This window comes from Nilaparvata lugens, chromosome 9 (assembly GCF_014356525.2).
Source record: "Nilaparvata lugens isolate BPH chromosome 9, ASM1435652v1, whole genome shotgun sequence".
Taxonomy (NCBI): Eukaryota; Metazoa; Arthropoda; class Insecta; order Hemiptera; family Delphacidae; genus Nilaparvata; species Nilaparvata lugens.
In genome coordinates, this window is record NC_052512.1 from 40301808 (window position 1) to 40311633 (window position 9826).

Genomic DNA, 9826 nt, shown 5'->3' on the forward strand with positions numbered 1-9826 from the left:
TTTTAGTTATTAATCTTCTTTTTATCGAACATTCATGTCCCTCCACGGAGCAAAATAGGCTACAATATTTGCTGACACAAGGTGAGGCCTTCAATACTAAGAAATCGTACTCATGGTTGAAAAATCATAATCCTGGTTTATTGTCTCATGACTCAAAGTCAATAATTATATATTTTCGTGTCCCCCCCCCCCATGGAGCAGGATTATGACACATGATGCTTCAACGTGGGCAGGATCTTGACACATGGCGCCCAACTGTGTTAGCCTCTGATGAGACCCCTAGGCATGTACAGCTACACTATTAGATTGCATAATTATTTCACTAGTACCCGGAAATTTTTTCAAACTCTGGATCAAACGCAACTTATCTAATTTAGCCTGAAAATTCATCATAGCAATCCTAATCAAACTAGAGTGACACAGAACCTCAATTATCAATAAGGCGTGCCCTGCATGATAAATGTGGGTAAAAGATTCGTCAGCTAGTGATGAATTTTTAGGGGAGAGAAAGAACAAACTTGAGATTGAACAGATCAATTTTGTATGTGGACTAAACCACATGAAAATTATAAAACAAGAAGGTTTTGTATCCTACCTCAAAAGAAATCATTCCCTGTTTTATCCCATATGTTGTTTTTTATTGTTAATTTTTAATTGTTTTATGTGTCTTACCTCGAACAATTGAAGGTCAATGTGCACTGAATTATCCTCTAGTCACCTCGTGGCACTAATCACTGTGATAAATATTTGTTGTTCACTCATATCATAACTTAGGTCATTTTAAGCAAATCAGCATCGATTCACTTGTCTGCCCACATATTACTGAACTGCTGCTCAAACTTCCATACTATCATCCACGAATTTATCGCTTCACCATGGAAGACTCCGATCCAAACTCGTCTGTTTCTCATCTGGACATACATCATTCTGACCCAGTCACTGGCAATGCTGTGATGCCTGATGCGTCAGTCCCGCCGATACCTAAAACAAGAAAAGAATTAGTACGGGAGGACACCCATGGACCTGCGATGATGGCACAAGAATTCGCCGTTCACAGGAAATTCATGGAGATAATGTCTCAGATTATCTCACAGATGGACAGAGACCAAGAGGAAAGGGAGGAGAGAGAGTGTAAGCGACAGGAAGAGAGGGACAGATACAGAGAAGAGCAGAGGCAGTGGGAGCATAAGCGACAAGAAGAGAGGGACAGGGACAGAGAAGAAAGGAACAGATACAGAGAAGAACAGCAGGAGTGGGAGTGTAAGCGACAGGAAGAGAGAGACAGATACAGAGAAGGGCAGAAGGAGAGCGAGCGCAAGCAGCAAGAATGGTTCAAGCGAAAAATGGCTCAGAACAGCACTACAACCATCATGGAAAAGATCAAAGCTAGATGTGCAGTAATGGGAACAAGAATCACTGACATGATTGATCAAAAAGGTCGGAACATACTGGAGCAATTAAAGATGTGACCATGAAATCGAACCAATTCTTTGACAAACTCAATACCAGAATGGAAGAGACATCCCAAATCATGGCGCCAGCAAACAAATACTGTACAAGCATGGAGGATAAACCTACCCAGCATGTCCATGTTGGAGACAACCCGTATCTCGCCAAACACCGAGAGGAGCTGGAGGATGCCATCCACCAATCCAAGGGGCAGCCAAAACCGCCGATGGCTAGCACCACGAATCCACTGAAGATACCTCCTGTAACAAACAAAACCAGTAAACATCATAACCTGTCACACAATCACAACAATAGAAGACAAATAAAATACCACAGAAAATCAAGACAACAGTTAAGCAGGAAGGAAATTCTAAAAATAAGAAGAGTATTTAGAAAGATTCACAAACACCACCATCAAGCCAAATTAAAGTCAATCATCCTTCATCCAGTCACCATTCAGAAAAGAAGCAGGAGATCAGCTTTGAAGAAACAGCAAACATTCTGGAGATTCTACAGTCCTCCCCATCGTATGGAATTAAGATCAAGCAAAGTCCACACCCACATGCAGGATAGGAAAACACTATCCAGAAAAATCCACAATCTCTGCAAACATGTTGAGTTTAAAAACACCCAACTTCATGTTACCAGTCAGAAAGGAGGTACTATGTTTGAAAAAACCCACAACCACTACCGGCATGTGCGATGGAAGCCAACTAAGTTAACAACAATTCAAGGAAAACGGCTTATTATGGAAAGGATTCATCTCCATCGCGGCCATACCAGATTTAAACAATTAATAAATAACAGGACGGTCAAAAATCAGCATAGATTCTCACTCCAATTATCATAAATAATACTGAATGAGGGACGGCAGAGTAAAACTTTAAATTCAACTTCATTAAATAATAGCAAAGCTTCATATTCCAACAGCATATTATGCACTGGATTTCATCTTAGCGGTTGAGATTGTCTCCAATAACAACAACATCGTAAACCATAACCTAAATATGTCTCATTTTATCTCCTATTGGAATATTTAAGAAGCAAGCATCTATTCAAAATTTATTTATCACCATAATACTACATGAAAGATCTTCAATCAAGACAACTTTAAAGGATATTTAGTATTACTGAAGGATTTTATACCACACAACATCAACAACAAAGATCCAGTTCACAGTATTAGCCTATATAACCTAAGAAGAAAGTATCACAACTACGAATGTAAACAAGCATAATGAGAGGATAAACAAACATTAGTGGTTAGCAAGATAAGCAGGCATCAATCCAACTAGAGATGATAATGAATGTAAACAATTTTTTATATCCATGATACTCACCTAGTAAATATTTGATAAGTTGTCCACAACGAGGCGAGGTAATGTTCCAACTCAAACCAAGATGAATTCCCATGGACATCTCATTACAGACCTGGAAAAGGAAATTATTATTAAAAATAAGGCCGGATAAATTTATCCAATTGAACATCCATGCATGAATTGTGTAAATATTATCATATGAAATATCATAGATATTTGAATAAGCATTTGACCTGAAAATACATGAAATTGATTCAAGATTATGAAAATCGATAATCAGCTGTAAGCCAAGAAAACACCAAGTAGAAGTACCAGCTTCACAAATGCCAAAAAATTGTATAGTTGTTCGAGTGTAATATTGTGTTTATGAGTGTGTATTATGTAAAAAACCAGTAAGAAAGAACCAAAAATAATTCTATGTTTATTTAATATGTCTATTTTATATTGTTGCATGGAAGAAGAATTAGATATCGACACATAACCTCAACAATATGAATTTATAGTTCAAAATTGTGGAAAAGAATCAATCCATTCAGTCTGTATCAAATTGAACAGCATACCATACTTACTGATTAATGTGAATTTAGCCAAAATTTGAACATTGTAAATGTTCTATGTCTAATTTTGAGTGAGGGTCATTCAGGACAGGTGGTATCTAATGAAAACATCAACTCAGTACACATGATTGCTCGAAAGAAAAGTAGCCGCAATCAGCTACCCGATATCGACTAACTGTTGAAGTCACATCTATGTTTTAAACATTGTATTACATGGCAAAATGCCGAAAATCTATACTTTGAGGTAAATGTATCACTGCATCATTTACACTCACCTTTGTAAAGGGATCAACCTGAAAAAATCAGCTTGACTCTATAAAATTTATAGCACACTAGAGGGATGAACCTTATAACCCTTACTTCGGCTACCTTTGTAGACCGCCAAACCCTCCATCGAGCAAATTAATTTTTCCAACCTGTTTCATCCATACACCATTCATTCTATTCAGATGCTCTGAATTTAATGATACCACTTCCCCCGCCAAACAAAGGTTAGTCAACCTAACCTACAATTACAAACTGCTAAATTATAACCTCAAATACCATAACTGTTAAATTATCTTCTTCAATCCAATCATTTTAGTTATTAATCTTCTTTTATCGTACATTCATGTCCCTTCATGGAGCAAAATAGGCTACAATATTTGCCGACACAAGGGGAGGCCTTCAATACTACGAAATCGTACTCATGGTTGAAAAATCATGATCTTGGTATATTGTCTCATGACTCAAAGCCAATAATTATATATTTTCGTGTCCCCCCCAATGGAGCAGGATTATGACACATGACACTTCAACGTGGGCAGGATCTTGACAATGGCTACCTGTCTCAAGGTGAATCGCCCAGTCAGGGGTAACCTGACCCCTATGAAGGGATAGCAAACTCTTGAATGATAGAAGATACAATACAGTGCAAAGACAAAACACAAGGCATAATTGATTTGGAATTCCTAAAAATTAAATCCTATAATATTAAGTGAGCGATTTCTGTTTATATGTCTGTATGTCACTGGATCTCGAAAACTGATCTAACGATTCTCACTAAGTTTTTAACAAAGTAGGTTTATGATGAAAAATCAGATTGCACTAGGTCACAACCCTGGGCTAACTCGCTGAAGGACATCAAAAATATAATACATCCTTGGAAAAACACCTGAAAATCTCGTCGTCTGTCGATAATGGGAGTGAGTGTGTCTGTGTGGGAGTGAGACGAAATTATGCCTAAGCTGTTGAGCTATTGCTTTCAATCCGTTGATATCATGAGAAATATTATTCAGCAAGAATTTAATCGACATATGGTCAACACATATGATTGCTTATTTTATTTTCTATGCTTTTGTACTCCAGAGCAAAGCTCGATCCCCCAATATTACAAACAATATAAGGGGAAATGATTTGAAATTGGAATAATACTCATACAGTTGGTGTCCATCCTATGTTTCCATAAATGGAAAACCGGTGGTATGTCCAGCCTCTGGTCAGGTCTGTCTGTCTCTGGAGATAAACGATGGATAAGTGTGTGTAGTTGAACGAGCGTTAGCAAGTTTTCACTTTAGACTTTGAAGGCAAAAGTTGTTTCTGTCTGTTTGTATGTTCGACAGTAACTTTAGAAAGAATTGATCAATCATCAAATTTTGAACACGTATTCTTCGAATCTTTTTACAGGTCAAGTTCGTTGGACAACAAAATTGACTCACTCCTTCGTCCTTTGTCAGGATATGAAAATAACATTGAAAGTGCTTAAGAAAAAAAATTCTCTTTGATTTATCATTTAGACAGCTGGAATCATTTTCCAGCTATTTCTGGAATTTCTCCATTCATTTAAAAAAGCTGATGCTATTTGAGAGTTATCACACAGACTGTCAGACTTTATGCGGCGACTCATGATTCCATCTGAATAATACACATTGCAAATCCTCGTCATGCTTTTCTCCAGAGAACCTCAACTCCAGAAATTGTATCATCCTTCTAGAGAGTTGATATAGGCCTACGGTAACTCAGTTGAAAATTGAAGACAGGATAGAGGTTACCAGGCGTGGATTCAGAATTTTGACCAGAGGGGGGCGATTCAATGTCTAGGATATTATACACTGTAGGTAACACAATGTTAAGTTCTGTACCTAATCGTTTGCTTTTGATTCAAATTCCGCACATCTATGTGAGTGTAAGCTTTATTCACAAAACCATTAATCTTCCAATTATTTGTTACAGAAGCTGCTAAAAGGATATATGCCTTTGGAGGATATGAAGGGTCAGAGCCGCAGGCTACTACGGTAGTTGTTCGATTATACTCATATTATTGACACATTTCTCCTTTTTTATTACAATCTAAATTCATTGCTGTACAATACTACAGTAGGCTATCAAAAGCACAATATGGAGAATAATTGATTTCAAAATAAGTAATAAGGTACAATAATACATACGGTAGTAGTAGAAAATACTGTGAAAAGGAATGATCAAAATACGTATAAAACTACAAATTAATTTTTTCCTGCACTGCCAACATGAGGGAACATTGTTTGTTGTCAGTGAGTCGCAAGATGACACTCTTCTCTCTTCTATTGTTATGATATGGAATTTGGCTTCAAAATACAGATTATGGATGAATTATTGTAACTCGTGAGCAATATGGAATCATTTCTCCTAATAATAGAAAATTCCCAGAGTAAAAAAGTAAAATACAGAGACGACTACCTGTACGATATACAGAGTTATTATAAAAGAACTTTACCACATTGAAAGCACATAAATATTTATTGAAATGATTTGAAGAATTGAGAAAGGTGTCATTTTTTTGCAAAACACTTCAAGTTTGAGGTGTAGTGCTATTTTGGCTCGATGTGACAGCCGTTGATAATGCGACATACATCCCACCGATAATCGATTTCTTGCAACACTCGTACCAGCAGCATATCAGGTGTAACTTGTACAACCGCAGCGATCCAAATGTGATCCGATTCCATTAAAATTGTCTGGTAAGGGCGAAACATAAACCTCATCCTTGATGAAACCTCACAGGAAGAAATTCATCCATTAAGAGAACCATTAAATTTGTGAGTAGAAAAGCTACTTTTAGTGTTCACTAACACTTGATTATTCAATGTATAGGTTCTCATTCATTTCATTTTTGTATCATTTATTAGTATCTTCAAATGTTGAGATCATTGAAACGGTTTGAGATATCGATGTGCAGGGTTCGCCATTAATTTTCCTTTTGAACATCTGTATCGAAATCATGTATCACATGACCACCTCCTCATTTGAAAAAATGAAGTTTGATTCAAAATGAAGTTGGATCTATATATGACGGACAAAAGTTTTGAAGCTGCAGAAAGTATTTTTTTTTTTCAATAATTGGAATAGGATCCCCATAGAATTGTAATAATTATCATTTTCGCTTGTTCAATAATCAAGCAAAGCTTGGTAGTACTTTATAACTCTTCAGTGATATACTACGAGGGTAGTCTGATAAGTAATGTACACACCATGATTGTACATACAAACTAAATAACCATCAGAAGCGTGGTTGGTAGCATGTGAAAGTTCTATTCATCCTCTACACGGCTGCCTAGTTTGAAAGCGTTGGAAGCAGAATGGCGTCGTGTTCCATTGTTATGTAAACAAAATTTGTTGCTATCATCGAATTTTCAACTGCTGAGAAAATGAATCCCAGTGAGATTCACCATTGGTTGGAGGCTGTTTATTGTGCCAATACTGTTGATAGGTGAAATTGTGAATCAATGTGGTTTGAAATTTCATGATTGCTAACCTGGAAAATCCTCAATCAATTGTTGATGAAACACGCAGTGAACGTTCAATCACTACACTACCACAGACAATAATCATCATGAACTCATTAAAGACCTTATTCAAAATGGCCGGCGAATCAATTAACAGCATATCGTGAACCCAGTTGGAATGCCTTCAAACTGTGCAGCCGTGTAGAGGATAAATATTACCTCCACATTCCACAAACCACGCCTCTGAAGGTTATTTAGTTTGTGCTCTATGTGTGCATTACTTATCAGCCTACCCTCGTACATTCAGTGACATGACATGTTGCATTTCACATAGTTTCCTCAAGATATAATATTCAAAAATTTAAAAAAAAAATTCAAAATTCTTTATTCAAAAAAATAATTAAACAATCAAATGCATTCCAAAAATCAAATACAATAATGTTTCCTTGTAATGTAAGAACTGTCTCTGATATGAACTATCTCTTTTTTTCAGGGGATAACACAAAACCAATCAAGAACAGGTTGTTGTTAATAGATACCATAACAATCTAAATAGCTGAGCCCTGGAGTGACTCTGTGGTGTGAAGTACCATTTGTATTCTTCAAGTTATTCATTTCTCCATAGCACAGCTATTTCATTATTTTTTATCTGTCTTAAGCTGTGTTTTCGTAAGGGGCAGAAGCAGAATCGATTGCAGCGCACCCAAGCGGGCAGAAACAGTAACACTCAAAGAACTAGTTCTTTGACATGAATTTTGCTTTATGTGTTATGGGTAATGAACTTTTTGGGTTGTTCAAAAGGTAATTCTAAAATGATTATTGGATATTTAATTGAATAAAGTGAATTATTTGCTTTTTATAACTCAGATAACTTTTCCACAATTATTAGTTACTTCAATTATGCTAAATTTTATGCTTTATAGGCATGTCAATCAAAGAGTTAACTTTTCATTTCCTATGCTTGAAATTTGTAAGGGTAAATTATTTGAAGTAACTGATTGTATTTCATTATTAATAAGATATTATTTTATTAACTAGAAGCATTCCATTATTAATAATATATTATTATAATTATTTTATCAACTATAATCAATTGCCTTCAGAGTCAATGCATGTTCTTTGAATCACATCGTGTATAAGTAGGCCTACCTACTATGAGTACCGTATTCAACTTCAAAGGCCTATTAAAGCAAGCTTTACTTTTGGCATTTTTGGAATCTACGGGTTATATTAATATAACCAAGAGAAATAAATATAGTAAACGTTTTTTAGGCAATTTTATTTTAGCAGTCCCCTTTTTGATAATTGGATAGGTACGGTCCCGGCTGATATACTTAAATAAGAATCTTGAGGCCCATTGACTGCCTAAATCAATATGCCTTCTCAGGCAAGGTTCAATTAGAGACTCCTCACCAGTAAAAGCTATACAAATATTAAACATTATTATTATTATTATAGATTACTGTAACACATATGACATGTACAAAGTGTATTCAAACAGGCGAACTAATTCTAATAATTATTGTTGAGATAACTATATCTTGCTAGAATAAACAGGTTCTGTTATGGTACTTTAAATAACACATAGCCTACCGTATTTTAAAATGGATAAATATCTATTAATTATAGAAGGTAACTAGTACCCTTGTGATATTCCAAATTGAAACATGATAAGTTTCGACATTTTCAATAAGGACTCTCTTGACAATGACATAATTAGAAACTGGTCATGCTTATTTTGAATATATTAGGGTAGCCTACTAGTTATTTTTCATAATTAAACATTAAAGTTGCCCTATTAAAATTAATACTTTATTAGATAATTATTTACTATAATGTTCTAAAAGCTTATCAATTTTAATCAAAACCTTGGAAATAAAGCTACCCCTTCAATGCAGTACATAAGTACTATTACTTAATTCTTAATGCAATTATTGTGATAGCCTACCCTATTTTATATCCTATTCATGTCTATTATTTAACTACATGAGTTACCTATAGCATTTGCCAGTCAGCAATGTTACATAATTTTATTATTTCCAAAAAAAAAAACAGAACCAATAAAGTTGTTTATAAGAGTTTGATGCTGTTGGGTTGAATATAGTTTTAAAAATCCCTCAAGTATAAATCATCAAAACTAATTTTATTAGCTTCATGTTACTTGCAGTTTTCTTCAAAACTACCTGAATTGAAGCAGTTAGCAGGAGCGATCGCCAACCTACCCCCCCCCCCCAAGAAGATATTATTATGAATAAGATGAAATAAACACATCAAGATGTACTGAAAAAATGAATATATTTCTTAGATTAGTCCATATCTCTCTCTTCTGTAGGCTACTACATCATACATGGATCATATCCATGGAATATTATTCATAGTTGATTTTCTTTGTCATCCTCTACTTCTGGCTGGTACACCACTAGGCCTGAAATCAAAAAGTTATAGATAATGTATTATTCATTATAAAACAACTTTACAAGGTGAATTCTGAAATTAATCTGTAGTTTTTAATTATATTTCTTGGGAAGGAACCCCCCAATAATGACAAAGTAATATTATACGAGAAATTCCAATAAACCAACAATCAGTTGAATTATTATTAGCATCAATCTGTAAGTTGTGTAATTCTGAATGATTGATTGAATGAAATTGAATGAATCTCCATGCAGGAATTGGGATTAATCAGTGTGCCCCAAGGTCGAAAGAACTTGTTGGTGAACAACATATTTTTGGATACCATGAACAATTCATTTATTTC

At 35.1% G+C, this 9826-nt stretch overlaps 1 protein-coding gene and 1 long non-coding RNA gene across 3 annotated transcripts; one reads left to right on the plus strand and one right to left on the minus strand.

Moving 5' to 3' along the window:
• Window positions 1–234: 234 nt before the first annotated feature.
• On the minus strand, window positions 235–3364 carry LOC120353146. Of its 2 annotated transcripts, XM_039435866.1 has the most exons (4): window positions 3338–3364; window positions 2790–2880; window positions 1579–1709; window positions 235–981 (listed from the first exon to the last, which is right to left on the minus strand). In XM_039435866.1, exons 2-4 carry the CDS (start codon window positions 2866–2868, stop codon window positions 937–939), a joined length of 255 nt encoding a protein of 84 aa, XP_039291800.1. In that variant the 5' UTR covers window positions 2869–2880; window positions 3338–3364; the 3' UTR covers window positions 235–936. The 2 variants fall into 2 exon arrangements, with proteins under 2 accessions (XP_039291800.1, XP_039291799.1); XM_039435865.1 differs by lacking the exon at window positions 3338–3364 and having other exon boundaries at window positions 2790–3135.
• Window positions 3365–5535: 2171 nt separating this feature from the next.
• LOC120353147 lies at window positions 5536–9120 on the plus strand. Its single transcript, XR_005572205.1, has 2 exons — window positions 5536–5598; window positions 7562–9120. It is a non-coding gene; the product is annotated as an uncharacterized LOC120353147 (long non-coding RNA).
• The last annotated feature ends 706 nt before the right edge of the window (window positions 9121–9826 follow it).

Coding starts and splice junctions, on each gene's coding strand:
- LOC120353146 (XM_039435865.1), bottom strand. CDS start 2,937: ATGTTCAATTGGATAAATTTATCCGGCCTTATTTTTAATAATAATTTC. Junction 1,710..2,789: donor ACTTATCAAATATTTACTAG/GTGAGTATCATG, acceptor TGTTTGTTACAG/GAGGTATCTTCAGTGGATTC. Junction 982..1,578: donor CTCCAACATGGACATGCTGG/GTAGGTTTATCC, acceptor TTCTTGTTTTAG/GTATCGGCGGGACTGACGCA.